The sequence below is a fragment of the Labrus mixtus genome, chromosome 21, assembly GCF_963584025.1.
Source record: "Labrus mixtus chromosome 21, fLabMix1.1, whole genome shotgun sequence".
NCBI classification, from domain to species: domain Eukaryota; kingdom Metazoa; phylum Chordata; class Actinopteri; order Labriformes; family Labridae; genus Labrus; species Labrus mixtus.
This window is the reverse complement of record NC_083632.1, coordinates 7,007,310-7,022,967: the sequence shown is the minus strand read 5'-3', so window position 1 is coordinate 7,022,967 and position 15,658 is coordinate 7,007,310. Positions and strand designations below refer to the sequence as shown.

Genomic DNA, 15,658 nt, shown 5'->3' with positions numbered 1-15,658 from the left:
TAAAACCAAATCAACAGTCTCTGGATTCCAATAAATCTGTTAAAACAGTGGTATCCAGACAATCAGATAAACTGTCACCAATCATAATTTGGTCATTGTTTTCCTATTAACTTTACCAAATGTGCGTTCTTGTAATTATGTGCTCAGTAAGTTAGTGCAAATGAGTTTTTGTGCTTTCTAACATATTTTCACATACCATAAGCCTCCTAAGGACAGCCAATGAAAGTTAGTCTGTATGGCTAAATCAGTGACATTTACATAATAGACTTAAATGCTCCTGTTAATTAATGCGCAATGCCATTCTGAAATAAAATACACCATAACATGTCTTGAAACTGGAGGGAAAATAAGGGGTCAAGTACAGATATAGGGCTTCATCCTCATATCCGAAATCCTTAAAAAGTAAATATTGAACATCATGTGTACTATTATACATGAAGTTGATCTTCAACAGTATTTTGTGTCACTGATGGACTTCATCCACATGACCTGAGCATTAAAAGTCTGTATGGTCGGTTGTATAATAGGTACAAACAGGGATGTTAAAGTGATGTCCCCGAATGCACCACATCACAGAATAACTGGAGCCAAAGGGCACAGATATAACAAACAAACGTGAGGATTAAGACTTATATAAACCAGTGATAAAGCTGTAGTAAGTGCAACCAGAACTGACTGTTTTTTTTTTTTTTTAGGAGGGGGCGGTGAAATACTAGAATTTTTTTTTTTTGTTTGTTTGGTTAAACCGCTTTAAAATCCGACTCCCAGGCTACAGTGATTACTTGATTACTGTTATGGCCTGTATTAGCCAGAGACAGGGGACTGTTTTTCTGCTGTGGAACCAGGGCATAAATCAATAATGAGACACAAGCGTGAGTGTTCATGTGTGGTTGAAAGCCTGAGGGAGAGAAAGGCCTTTAAATATCAAATGCCTGTCGTCAGACAACCTGTGAACTATAACCTCAGTCTCTGACAACACTGGGAGGAGAGCATGCAGTTTCTAAATCGGATTTTGTAAAGGTAAACCAATTATTACCGGCGTACAGGGTGAATGTGGGTATGTTGTGCGTAAGAGGCTAAAATTGTACTCTTCATGCCTGCAGGCAGACATACAAAATAATAATCCTGTCCAAAAGTCCTCATATTGAATGTTTTTATTCACTCAAAATAAACAATGCGATATATTACAAACAGATTTTAAAAGCAAAAGTAAAAGAATCCAAGTCAAAAAATGAAATTTAAAATATACATAAAGTCTTGAATACCTGACATGATGAAAACAGGTGCTACCTTAATTATGGCCACTGTAAAAGATACAGCAGCATTGTTTTATATCGTGTTGTAAAGCCTCCTCCAAAAGTCTCTCTTCCAAGTAGGAGGGAGGAATAACTATTAAAGAGTTATAGGTGTCTATAACAGGGTGGGATGAATAGTGAAAATGTGACAGGGTGGTGAAAAAAAACATGCCTGTCTCATCCTTCTGTCTGTTATTCACTCGTTGAACTGCTCTCTGATTGTCATGTCGTCACACTGATGTCTGTTTGTAGTTCTTGGTATCCAAAACCTTCTTTCCACACATTGCACATATTCCTGGAAAGACAGAAACGGGAGAAAGAAAGAGAGACGACATTATATAAAACTGAATCAGTGCAGCAGTAATGTTGTGTCAGCTGTTTTACTAAATGCATTTTGTTATATTTAAGTTCCTGTATCAATGTGTTTGTGAACGTATTCTTTTTTTAAATCAAATAACCTTTAGGCTTTTCCAGTTTTAATTTGATGCTACAGTAGTCCAATTGTTTTTTAAACTTTTTTAAGGCAGCAGTTGATTTGTCCTTTCTTCTGTGTGTATATATATGTGTGTGTGTATTTCATGTTTCCTTTTCTTTAACTGGATTTAATTAAAGGAAATCTGTGCATTTTGTGTTTATTCTAATTGAGCTTCATATTTAGCGTTTTTCAAAAAAATTACAGAAAATCAGCAATTGCCGATTTTGAAGTTCTTACAGTAAGCATCCATTCAAGTTTATTATTTATTGTTTGTAACCGCATCATAAATGTAAATCTTACACTCCCTCTTCTTTAGCAATGTTTTGGCTGCCACCAATTTCTGACGGAAAAATCACTCTCTTCAGCATTTAGAAACTAATGATTATTGTAAGTAGTCTATTTCTTAAGAGTTTGTTTTTCCCCAATGCATACAGCACCTGCTGCAGCCAAGGCTGATGAGGGCCATGAGCCTGAACCAAAACAGTCAAGCTGCAGGTAGGGGAAAAAAAAAAAAAAGTATCAATAGGATCTAAATCTCCCAAGAGCTGTTGGGATCTGAAGAATTGGTAACTCTGCATGTGTTTGTGTGATCCATTTATACGCACATATTGGTTAATTTTGTTTGCATCAGAGGGAATCTAGTGAATTTGACCTGGAATATTTGACAAAGTTTCGATTAAAAGTTTGTATATATATATATATATATAACAGGGGAACTGATGACCCAGTGTGATGACTGCAGACTCTTCTCCTTTGACCCCTGTGGAGCTGAAAACAGATTTTTGATGGCCTGGATGCCCCTTTACTGACTTGTAACACCTCCAAATCCTACATTACAGTTGGGGAAGAGCTGTAACATCACAGACATACATGACTGTGAACCAGTCTGACTGCGTTCCCAACACGACTTAAGATGGGAAAACAGGGAAGGCTTGGTAAAGCAGGATGCGTCATGTCCCTGCCACAGAAAGACAGAGACTGCTGAGCCCCGATGTAGGACTGATGGTCTGGAGCTACTCGCCTCTCCTCCCACCGTCCAAAGAAACAACATTTTAGCCAATCGACCTCTAATGGGACGATCAGCAGAGCAATGACTGGCTCTATTTACTTTTAAATACATGGCTTTGTTAAACAGTTTACACAGATTGATTGTAATTGGTTCATCAGAGCATTCTACGATCCGTTTCTTTTTCATAGCAGGACGGTTGATCCAGTTCACCTCACATACTCTGGATAACTACACCTATCATGTCAATCTGGAGAAAAAGGACGACGTGCATTTAATGTCAGCCGGTTCACTGCAGGCAAAAAGGAACAGAAAGACAAGGGAGAGAGAAAAAAAAAAGGAGCAAAAAGGAAAACAGCACAGCAAACCCACAAGAGGTGAAAGAACTGTACGACCGAGAAATCGACAAAAATTGAAAAAGGCAGACATAAAGTAAACACTACACAGTATGGACCATGGCAGTGTTTAAATACTGGTTAATGGAAACAAAAAGGTCAACAGACTTTGGCAGTAACAGGGGGAAAAAAAGCCTAAATCAAATGCCGGGGTCAATCATTTCATTTATACCCCTCAGGGTGAGACATTACTGCATCCCCCTGTCAGTTTTTCTCCTTATAGAACAATCAGCTCACTGTTCATTATCACTCACTAATGTTTCACTGTTTTGTTCAAACTTCATAAACCAAATTAATTTTGTGAATATGGCTCTGTCCTTAATTTGAACTACACACAGGGACTTTAATCAGGCCTCTGACCTGGATGAACTGATGGCGATTGAACTTCAGATCATTTTATCCCTGCATCTTTAAAGTAACGTTTCTGTTCTCACTCTTTACAGAAACGTGTATGATAAACCATAAGACCAAATGACTCCCCCAGCTGTTTCAGTAACCATTAAGCAGTGTCAGCCTGGATTTGCTCATTCTAAAGACTGTTCTTAGATAGAGACTTGAGGACAGTTGGTTGGAGTTCACTAAAGTCATCGGCATGTTTGTTGAACAGTCTGGAACAGTGCCATCATGTACTGCACTTGAACCCACCCTCCACTTGTTTTTTTTACATTTTATTGTGTACCCGCTGCCCCTTTATCTGACCTGGTTGTTGGCTGCTGATTGCAACCCTCTGCTTCAAGGTTCATCCAGATATGCTTTTTCGAGATGCCCGCTTATTTGGATTTCGTCATTCATTCTAAATATTAGACACAGTAGTGGTGCTGGTGCCAATCGAACACACGTCACCGAAATGTAACTGATGTAGCGTGATTACGTTATGTTTCGCTATGCATTTGGCGTTAAGGGGGTTGGCTCATTCAGGTATGAAAACTTTTTTACTCACTTGCCTGTAGTGAAATCTACCCATGCAGATACTCTCACTTCAAAGACAACATCTACACCTTTTCTCTCGTCAATACAAAGACTTCATTTTTTAAAGGGAACTGCTTCTAAAGAAAATTGTCCTTGATCAAAATGAGAACTTTGGATTTTAGATGGTTCATTTTACAATGAATTTACAAGAAAAAGTCAGGCCACATAAACTAAAAATAATCTATGCTTCTACATTTACAAGGTGGAAAGCCAGAAAACAGTCTATTCTTGCAATTTAAACCAAGCTGAATGATAAGCTCCTCAGGTTTTGGCCTAGCTGTATGCGGTCATTGGTAGTATGGAGTCCAGTCTGAGTGAGTTCATACCTTTCTTATATGCACAGCCCTGACAGTAGTGGGATCCAGACTGATGGACAGAGCTCTTGCAGATCCTGCAGATAGCAAAACCTGTCTTGCTGTACGGGTCAAATCTAAGAGGAAGACATGTTAGAGAGCCATAATGTATGACGCAACAATTGACAAATGATTGATGACATGAAGAATACAGCACTTTGATTTTTATGCAGGCTGTAGCAATTCATTTACCTGGCTTTCTTCGAAGTCAGCATCTTGTTTTCGTTTAGCTTACGTCCACCCCCCTCTGATGAAAGAAGAAGCAACTCAATTAAACGTCATAACTGAAGCTGGATAATATGTGACAACTGAAAAAAATAGGAAATTAAAAAAGAAATCACGAAGGTTATTTGTTGCTCTCTCGCGTTTTATGACATTGGCTAATAGCTTGAAAAGATCAAACAAGGTCTTTGATGAAGATATCTGGGGTTTGGGGTTCTTAAAATTCTATTTTTGTTTTCTTACACTATATACACTGCCTGTCCAAAAAAAAAAAGTCACCACCTGAATTTAACTAAGCAAATAGGTAAGAGCCTCCCATTGGATAATAACTGCATGGGCGATTATCTTTCAGCTGGCAACAAGTTATTTAACCCCAACTGATGCAAAGAGTAGCTTCTCATTTCTTAAACTACGATGTTGAAAGACCCATCCTGTGGTCGTGGAAAAGATGTTAAGTCTGTTTGAGAAGGGTCAAATCACTGGCATGCATCAAGCACAGAAAACATCTAAGGAGATTGCAGAAACTACTAAAATTGGGTTAAGAACTGTCCAACGCATTATTAAAAACTGGAAGGAAGATTTCCCCTGTTCCAGAGTGATCAGGGTAAGAAGAGAGGCAGATGAAGTGATGCATCCATCATGCCTAGTGCCTGCTGTACAAGCCTGTAGGGGGCAGTGCTATGATCTGGGGTTGGTCAGGTTCAGCAACATTATGTGCCCAAAGAATGAGGTCAGCTGACTACCTGAATATACTGAATGACCAGGTTATTCCATCAATGGATTTTTTTCTTCCCTGATGGCACGGGCATATTCCAAGATGACAATGCCAGGCTTCATCGGGCTCAAAATGTGAAAGAGTGGTTCAGGGTGCATGAGACATCATTTTCACACATGGATTGGCCACCACAGAGTCCAGACCTTAACCCCCATTGAGAATCTTTGGGATGTCCTGGAGAAGACTTTGCGCAGTGGTCCGACTCTCCCATCATCAATACAATTTATTTAATGCAACACTGGACGGAAAATAAATCTTGTGACATTGCAGAAGCTTATCGAAACAATGCCACAGCGAATGCGTGCCGTAATCAAAGCTAAAGGCGGTCCAACGAAATATTAGAGTGTGTGATCTTTTTTTTCGGCCAGGCAGCGTAGTAGTAGTAATCATTTATTTCGGTCACAAGAAAAAACATCTTGACCGAAAAGGTGTAGGCTGAAGCTTTATCTTATTACACCTACCCTTATTACAAATCTGATTACCTACCCTTATTACAAATCTGAACTCTCTCTCAGAACACCCCCCCCCCCCCCCCCCCTCCCCCCACCACCAGATTGTTGATGGACAACTTGCCTCCCCCCACCCCCTTGCTCTCTATCCCTCTTCCTGCATCTTATCCCATCTCTCCCCCTATCCCTTTCCAAGACCGGTGCAGTCTAGGCCTGTGAAGACTGTTTCGTCATGAGCCGGGGATCCGGCCGAAGATTTCTGCCTTTTAATAAGACAGTTTTTTCTTACCACTGTAACTTTTGCTGCTTTGCTAAAGTGCTCATGATGGATAGACCGGGTTTTTGTAACATAACAATGAGTAAGGTCTTTTACCTGCTTTTTGTAAAGTGTCTCGAGATAACACTTGTTATGAGTTGACGCTATACAAATAAAAATTGATTGATTGATTGATTGAAATGTGTCCTGAATATGAAGGTGACCTTATATTGACCTGAATGTCTTTTCAGATAAAGGTTATTTTACAAGACACTGAGGAGAAAACAGCTGAGTTTTGCAGAATGTATATTTAATTCACCTGTTGTATTTCGTGCTCCATCCTTCCAGGTGTCAGGTGTGATGACTTTACCGAGTTTCTTCTCGCCTGAAATAATTAAAAAAAAAACCAATCATTTCTTTTCGGAGAACACATCTATTGAACGAATAAACACATGTTAATGAGGGTAGTGAGCTAGAAGTCTCCATTCTCCGTTAAAAGCCCAAATGTAGATCACACGTGAATACAAAGAACATGTGACCAGAGTGATACGTACACTTTTCACAAACCATCTTGACTTTATGTTGTTTTCAATTAAAGTAGTCGACTGTTGACGATCAAAACAACAATATCAGCTGAGCATTAGCTTTCTCGTTCGTGTTTGTAAACTTCCGTTCGTTCCTTCCTTCCTGTTCTCTCGCAACACTCAAACACTGATTGGTCAATTTTTTGCCAACCTCGTATTGATTGGTTGATACACCCGTTTGTCACATCAATTCCCGGTTCAGTTTCTCTTACTGACGCTGATTGGTTAAAGTGATGGTTTAACATCCGCAGAGATAACTACTCTTCAAAATAAAAGTCCGCTAAAAGGTTTCGTTTATGGTCGAGGAATAATATATTTATTAGTCTTTTCAAGCATAAAAAAATAAGTTAAATCAGGAACCAAAGAAACTGTTTAACTATGCATAGCCAGCCTACCTTTACAGCATTGAATAAGCAAATATTAGGTTAACTGGATTAGGAAAAGGTATATAACCATAACCATATTTATTTAAAAAGTAATTAAACTTGAAAACGCAGAAAATTGTAAATTAGCTTTAAATAACTGTAATAAATAATAATAAATAATAAATAATCAGATAATCAATCAGAAAAAAATAAGCCATTACAATTATTGTTTAAAAAAGTTGGTAATTTCAAGACTTCTAACACAGACTTTCTCAGTTTCTACACTGAAAGACAAATGCATTACACTGGCCGTCTCATTTAGTTTGTTTTGGGGAATAATTGTATTTTTACATAATAAAACGTAAAACTCTTGGTCTTAATACACACACACACAAACAAACAAACAAACAAACAGTGTATTTAAAGGCCTGCAGTTTTTATAGTTATGGAGTTCAAGTGTTTGTGCTACTTTTTGTCCAACGTTTCCTTGTTTTATGTGAAGTGTGTCAATTCTTTTGGCTGTATATGAGAGTAATGTAAATTGTATTTGACCATACTTGGCCAATGAATGTTATTCTGATGTTCAAGTTACCATTGGACTTTTATTGTGAAGTCCAGGCGGAAGTGAATATTACTCCATGTTTACGGAAGAAGGGTCAAGAAACATCCATTGATTCACCCTTCTTCGTGCATATGCTGCTGGAATAAAGACTTTTGGGTGTTTTATTTTTCTTTTTTCTTTTTTTTTTTTATCGTCCTCTTGTTGTAGACAGGCGACGGCTTCACGATGTGGGACCATGAGATCAGAGCCATGGCGTCCACTCACTGCATCATCGCCGCCTCGGTGTTCATGGCGACCGTCCTACCTGCGGTGCTCGTGCCGGGCTTCTCGGTGTACGGGACTCACCTGCTGTGGATCTACTCGGTGTCCAGTGCGGTTATCGCGGTCAGTGTCGCCGTCTTCTGGCTGCTCGGCATCACACCGCCCGCGAAGAAGCACACAGTGGGATACAAGGTACAAGTCCGTGTGACTGCTGTATCTGTTTGTGTTACAGGGATAAAATGGATTAACTGAATATTCTGAAGAACTGGCAAAATGTCAAAATGGGGCAAAAATATACTTAATTTGTTTTGAAAAATGTGTTATTAATAATAATAATAACTTTATTTATATATCACCTTTTAAAAACACAGGTTTACAAAGTGCTTTGACAAACAAGAACAAACTAAACCAAACACAGAAGAACATAAACAACAGCAAGAACATAACAAATGCAAAATACTAAAAATAATTAAATACAATTCAACAGAAAAGAACCCAACAGACATATATAACCCGACCGTCACAAGAACCATTATAAGAACCCAGGAAACACAAGAACCATCATAAGAACCCAGGTAACACAAGAACCATCATAAGAACCCAGGAAACACAAGAACCATGATAAGAACCCAGGAAACACAAGAACCATGATAAGAACCCAGGAAACACAAGAACCATGATAAGAACCCAGGCAACACAAGAACCATTATAAGAACCCAGGCAACACAAGAACCATTATAAGAACCCAGGTAACACAAGAACCATTATAAGAACCCACGTAACACAAGAACCATTATAAGAACCCAGGTAACACAAGAACCATTATAAGAACCCAGGTAACACAAGAACCATGATAAGAACCCAGGAAACACAAGAACCATCATAAGAACCCAGGCAACACAAGAACCATCATAAGAACCCAGGCAACACAAGAACCATCATAAGAACCCAGGCAACACAAGAACCATCATAAGAACCCAGGTAACACAAGAACCATCATAAGAACCCAGGCAACACAAGAACCATCATAAGAACCCAGGCAACACAAGAACCATGATAAGAACCCAGGTAACACAAGAACCATCATAAGAACCCAGGCAACACAAGAACCATTATAAGAACCCAGGTAACACAAGAACCATCATAAGAACCCAGGCAACACAAGAACCATCATAAGAACCCGACAATTATAAGAACCATCATAAGAACCCAGGCAACACAAGAACCATTATAAGAACCCAGGTAACACAAGAACCATCATAAGAACCCAGGCAACACAAGAACCATCATAAGAACCCGACAGTTATAAGAACCATCATAAGAACCCAGGTAACACAAGAACCATCATAAGAACCCAGGCAACACAAGAACCATCATAAGAACCCAGGTAACACAAGAACCATCATAAGAACCCAGGCAACACAAGAACCCAACAACACGAGCTGAGACCAAGAGGAACCAAAGATTTAAAAAGATGTAAGAAACTAAAAGAGATAAAAGCAAATAAAAAGATAACAGCAATAAGAAGGTAAGAGCAGTAAAAGAAATAGAAACAAGTGGTTAAAGGATCAAAAAAAACCAAAACTATAATATTAATAAAAATAAAAAGTAAATATAAATATGAAACATAAATAGACAAAGTAAGTAAGATGAGAAATTACCAAGTTAAAACATAAGAGGAGTTAAGATAAGAGCATAAATAAAAGAACAGTAAGAAGTAAAAGAAGATAAAAATAGTAAAGACAGTAAGAAGACGACATCACATAAAAGCAAGTCTGTAAAAGTATGTTTTAAGAAGGGATTTAAAAGAATTGAGGGAATCTGTGAGTCTTAATAGATCTGTGTTAACTCCAAAAAAATAAATCAGACCAAAGTGAGATTTAAAATGCAGATTGTTTATTATTTGACTGAAGAAAAAACGAACATTTCAACTTCACATGTTTACATTTTAAACACAACCCTTTCATTTGTTCTGTTGTAAAGTTTTATTTAGTAATATTGTATTTTTATACTGTATTATTATTATTTAGCATCAATATATATACACATATATACTGTACATTCTATATATTTTTATTATATTATTATACTAGTCTATATTATATAACATTTCATTATATTACACTATATTGTTCATACTGCACTATATTATATTATATTATATTATACTACATTATATTATATAACTGTCTCTCTTCTCTGTTGTTTTACATGACTTGCTGCTATTTATCATACCAAGTCACTTTAATCACTTGTCACTTTATTTTGTCGTTCTCTGCAAATACTGTCTCAACTCTCAATTCCCCCCAGTTAACTTCATCATTCATTTTGTACTTGTATATACCCCCTGTTTTTATTTTTATTTTTATTTATCTGATCTATTCTGTTTAATGTGTATTTTCAAGCTTTCTTGTCTGTGCTGCTGTAACGCCCAAATTTCCCCTCTGGGGATCAATAAAGTATTATCCTATCCTATCCTATCCTAAATGATTTATTTACTTAATTTTCTTAACGTCGGTTTCTTTCTGCAGCTGTCAAGGTTGTTTCGTTCCTGTCTGTACTTCATCCTGTCGTGCCTGTTCTTCCACACAGTGGTGGTTCTCTATGGAGCTCCGCTGATTGAGTGAGTAGACGCTGATGCTCATGTACTCCACCTGCATGCGTAGAAAGATGTTAAATAGAAAAATAAATTAGAAGAGTGAGTAATTACGGAAAACCTCCTGCTCCTTTACAAATGTAACACCCACAATAAACAAACAATAAATTAAAATTTAACTACGTGTACAAATTTGTACACCATGATCATTTTCCGTCCATTATCTCTGTACGTTTTATTTTTGGGCGTCAGATTTTATACCCATATAATTATTTAAATCGCTTGGTTATTTCCATGCAGTTCCTGCCTTTTAACAATGTCATGATCCTTAAAACCTAACACTGAGCCTTTACTTCCTGGTTTGTGTTTCAGGTCAGCTTTAGAGACGTTCTCCCTCGCGGTGCTGTTAACCTCTCTGACCACGCTGAGGTGTCTCTGTGTCCTCGGACCCAACGTCCAGGCCTGGATACGAGTGTTCAGTCGACACGGGTAATCCCAGAATATATATATATTTTTTAATCTTCTTTTCCTTCTGCCATTCATTTCATGTCCCATCTTTTGTCTTTTAATTTGAATGTTTTACCCCGTCTCCGCAGAGCTATGTCCGTGTGGGACACCTGTCTACAGATCACTGTGGCCTGCACGCTGGTGGGGGCCTGGGTGGGAGCATTCCCGATACCTCTGGACTGGGACAGGCCTTGGCAGGTCGGCACACATAAAACTGTCAGAAATTCCTTTTTGTAGTTTAATAGTTGTGTTTTTTAACGTCAAAGGGGGAAGCACACGTAGCTGTAACACCTAGACTTCAAACAGACTTCAGACAGACTTCAGACAGACTTTACCAGTAAGACCTTCATCATTTAGCCTCCCCTCCCCTGGCAGAGTTCAGATCTTGGTCCTCCATGGTTTTCTCTGTTCACCAGAATCATTTGTTTCCATTCAGCAGTTTTACAAACAACATTCTCAAGTATGGAATTATTATTCAACACAGGGACCATGATATTAAAAACAACCAAAAGACCAAATTGATCATTTAAAAACAGTTCTATGCACACAAAAAAAACATCAGGAGGACAGAAATGTGAATAAGAGGTCGACCATAGTAATTGGAATATAACTAAATGTGGTTTTTTTTATCTTCAGAGGTCCCTCTTTATTAAATCTGAAAATGACATATGGTTTAATGTTTGGGGAAAAAGGAAAGATGACGCATGATATGTTCAACTCGTCCTGATCTGTCAGTGCTATGCCAGAGTGTTTTGACACTCTGAATCTGTGAACGCTCAGACTCACCCTCATCTGTCTTCCTGTAGGCTTGGCCTGTGTCCTGCAGCCTGGGTGCTATGATCGGTTTCTTGACCGGGCTTGTTGCCGCTCCTGCCTGGATCCACTATCATCGCAAACAGCTCACATACAAGTGCAAGTGATGGAGCGACATACTGTACGAATGTGATCATGAGGGTATTTTCTCTAACCCTGCAGTTTTCCTTGACCATGTACTGATTATTTATTGGGAACTCTCACTATGTTTGCTACCTGTAGGACAGATTCTTTTCTCTATGAGCAATATTATTTTGTACACATGAAGGCTGAATGTGTTTCTGGAGACTTTTGACATGAATAAATCATAACTTCTTTCTAAGTGTGCATTTATTTGGGGGGGATTTAGAGATTTATACCTGACTTGAATGAGCACAGCTAGACTAGGTGTTCACCTACATCTACTGTGGAAGTATTGTTTGCACAGATGGTGGGTAAGATGTCTGAAATCAAGATCAAACTGGGGAGGCTGGGACAGCTTTTGTTACCCATCTGGAGCTCAAAGAAAATAGTTAAAAGGCAAACTCTGGATATTCAACACCAAATTTAGTCTATGATGCTGTTTTCATTTAGAAACATTGAGAATGCAAAAAATCTTGAAGACCAGAGGCCGTATTCATGAAGCCTCCTAAGTACTAGAAGTTGCTTCTCGTGACCAAATTCTAAGAAAATTCTTAGAATCAGGACATTTTCTAAGAATTTTCCTTTAAAGTTAAGACTAGGGGCGCTGGTGGCGCAGTGGGTAGTGCGTGCGTCCCATGTATGGAGGGTATAGTCTTCCAAGCGGGCGTCCCAGGTTCAATTCCCACCTGTGACTCCTTTCCCGCATGTCATTCCCCCCTCTCTCTCCCTGATTTAATCTCTATCCACGTCCTGTTGCGCCAATAAGTTTTAGATCCTTGTAAAGAGGAAAATGATTCACAAAGTGTCTTAGCCCTTAAAAGAGCTCCCAAGGTGTAAAACTGTTAATAGTGAGGAGGACTTTTGACTTTTCTCAAGCTGAGGAGAAAATGGAGAAATATTCTGCAAGCACTTCATGAAGAATATTAGTGAATTCAATCATTATTGAAACTGATTCAGTTTTATTTATTGTAAATTATTCATGAATTTCACATTTTTATTTCAAGAATCTGACAAAATAACACTTATAAAAGATGGACGCAAGAACATTTCTTAAAGAGTGTATTAGTCTTTATTATGGCAGCATATTCCACTTTATGCTGGATCGTCTGTGTGATCAGTTTCAGTTCAATAAAAAACCTTTTTATTTTTATATAATGTATTTGTCCATTAAAAGGCGCCTAAACAGGAACACCAAAGAGTGCAAAGTAGAAACATAAAACATCAAATAAATAAAGTAGACTATAGATATACTTAAGTGGACAGAGGTTGGAATAACAACGAGAAAGAAATATGGAACCAGAGCTGTATGAAAGTAAACTAATGTGTAAAACATTTATTTATCTCCTCTAGCTCACTCTGACACATGGGGTACCCATATTCTTTAAAATAATAAAACACCTATAAGGATCTGCTATCACATAGCAATAGAATAAACTGTACTTCTTTAACGCTTTCAAGTGAAACTGTACAGACTTCAATGTTGTTGTTGCCGTCTTCGTATTCTTACTCCTGTTCTGTCTTTGTGTCACTTAAAAACATTATTGTCCAACCTTTGTGTGCAAAGGGAAGATATTTGTCTTTTGGTCACATTTGTATGCAAACACATACAATACAAACATCCGTATACCACGTAATACAGAATAATTAGACAAACACATTAAATTATAATTACTAAAGAAGCTGCAGTAAAAGGATCGCCTAGTGCAAAGGAACAAAGTGTGCTGAGGTAGCATGCCCAATTTAATTATAATAATAATAATAATTTAAATATTTTCCCTGAAGGCAGCAGCTGAAAGAAGTGATTCAAAGGATGGCTGCTGTCCTCTAAAGTGTTGAAACTAATTTAAATCTATAAAAAATAAATTGTAAAAACCTTCTACATAGGTTTCCGGTTTTGTCTCCTGGGCTGTGTGTGAACCAAGCTTCTGTACTGACAGCTTCAGGAGGAGCTGAAAATATTCATACTTTTAAACCTAAACTAAAGACGTACCTATTCAGTCTGGCTTTTATGTAGGGGTTTTATATATATCTTTTTATATATATTTTAATTCTAAATTCATTTTTTTATTTCCTATTGGTGTGCATTAGTCTCTACTTCTCTACTTCTAAATCAATTTGAATTTCTACCCTGTTTTCTCACTTTTTTATGTTTCTTCTTGTTTTTCAGTCGCTGTAAAGCACTCCCAAAGTGGGGATCAGGATCGCTCAAGACAAGAGGCAGGTCACAAGGTGCCTTCCAAAAAAACGAATAAACTAATTTTACCCATTGCCCTTAAAATATCCACAAAAAAAAGGGGGTTCAATAAAAAATAAAAAAAACCTATCATGAAATGATATTTACGTGTGGAAATACTGAAAGTGTCGGTCTGCACATGACAGCAACAATGCAGGTGTCTGCTACTCTTTACACACAAAGACACAGTCTCTTTATGTCCACACAGTGCTCAGATCTAAACATGGAAATGAGTTGTATTCTGCGATTATTACAATAAATTACAAAATAAAATCATTTAATGGTTTTGAGGTTGTTGTATTCTTTTCTGTTGTTCTTTTGTTTACCAGTGTTTGGATAGGCTGCTTAATGCATGTGTGATGTGATCTTATTTTGGGGGTCACAAGCTGAAAAGTTTGGGAACTCCTGCTTTACGCTCCTCTGACGTGGGTGTGTACTATCATTTTGAACCTCCACACTGTACTGAAAACAGATTGATTAACCCTAACATGTAAGCCCGTATGAGAAAGTTAATTTACCTTCAAAAATGCCAGCAGCTTTACTGACTAATTCAGTTGACGGGGGCGGTATATTGACAGCTAGAAGGCACAGCTGTTTCATTCTGTGGAACAGCTGTTGCTCTACTATTTTCTCCTTATGTCTCTTTCAACCCCATTCCAGGTGGGCGGGACTAAGACTCAAGGAGACAAGGAAAGGAAAGGAATTGAGGATGTAAAAACTGAGATATAAGAATAAGTCTATTTGTAAAATATATCTCTCTGTTATTTGTCTTTTGAATCTGAAAATTCTCAAACCTGTAGATGGCGCTGTTGGTCAACCTGCATGTGTGCTGTGTGTGTGTGTGTGTGTGTGTGTGTGTGTGTGTGTGTGTGTGTGTGTGTGTGTGTGTGTGTGTGAGTGAGAGAGAGAGCTGAGAGGTTATAAATGAAGACAAGAACTCAAGCCTTACTCTCATTTGCAAAGTAATAAAAACTAATCAGCATTATGGTTGGGCAGTCATTTATTGAAAGAGTCTCCGGGAAAAGTTAAAGACAAAGTGCAAAACTTGTTGCAAAGTGAACTTCCATCTCACACACACACACACACGCACGCACACAAACACACACACCGACGTCTTTCTGCACCTGAAGCTGACTACTGATGAATACTGTTCCTTTTTAAACTCCCATTAATCTTGCTCCAACTCTATTTCAACTCCCTCCTCCCTCTCCCGCTCTCATTCTCATTCCACCTTTTCACATCCTCAGGCGACCATATTGATTCCCTTTCATTTTAGGGGCATTAATTTCCCTCCTTTCAAGCCGCCCACGTCCCTTGTTCCCCCCTCCCAGCCGGTAACCATAAATGAAAGTTACATTTTCTGCATTGCAGTGTCAAACTGAAATGTAAATGAGGAAGGTAGCCTGCAAACTGTCTAGT

The 15,658-nt window shown here is 38.1% G+C and overlaps 2 protein-coding genes across 3 annotated transcripts; one reads left to right on the top strand and one right to left on the bottom strand.

Annotated features, from left to right (window-relative positions):
* Positions 1 to 1,139: 1,139 nt before the first annotated feature.
* cript (cysteine-rich PDZ-binding protein) lies at positions 1,140 to 6,905 on the bottom strand. The gene is made up of 5 exons (XM_061028059.1): positions 6,750 to 6,905; positions 6,515 to 6,580; positions 4,686 to 4,740; positions 4,467 to 4,570; positions 1,140 to 1,590 (listed from the first exon to the last, which is right to left on the bottom strand). The coding sequence occupies exons 1-5, from the start codon at positions 6,763 to 6,765 to the stop codon at positions 1,526 to 1,528; spliced, it is 306 nt and encodes a 101-aa protein (XP_060884042.1). The 5' UTR covers positions 6,766 to 6,905; the 3' UTR covers positions 1,140 to 1,525.
* An 865-nt stretch (positions 6,906 to 7,770) lies between these two features.
* Positions 7,771 to 12,200, top strand: pigf (phosphatidylinositol glycan anchor biosynthesis, class F). Of its 2 annotated transcripts, none has more exons than XM_061028722.1 (5): positions 7,771 to 8,165; positions 10,499 to 10,590; positions 10,936 to 11,052; positions 11,160 to 11,268; positions 11,877 to 12,200. In XM_061028722.1, the coding sequence occupies exons 1-5, from the start codon at positions 7,932 to 7,934 to the stop codon at positions 11,988 to 11,990; spliced, it is 666 nt and encodes a 221-aa protein (XP_060884705.1). In that variant the 5' UTR covers positions 7,771 to 7,931; the 3' UTR covers positions 11,991 to 12,200. The 2 variants fall into 2 exon arrangements, with proteins under 2 accessions (XP_060884705.1, XP_060884706.1); XM_061028723.1 differs by having other exon boundaries at positions 7,772 to 8,159.
* The last annotated feature ends 3,458 nt before the right edge of the window (positions 12,201 to 15,658 follow it).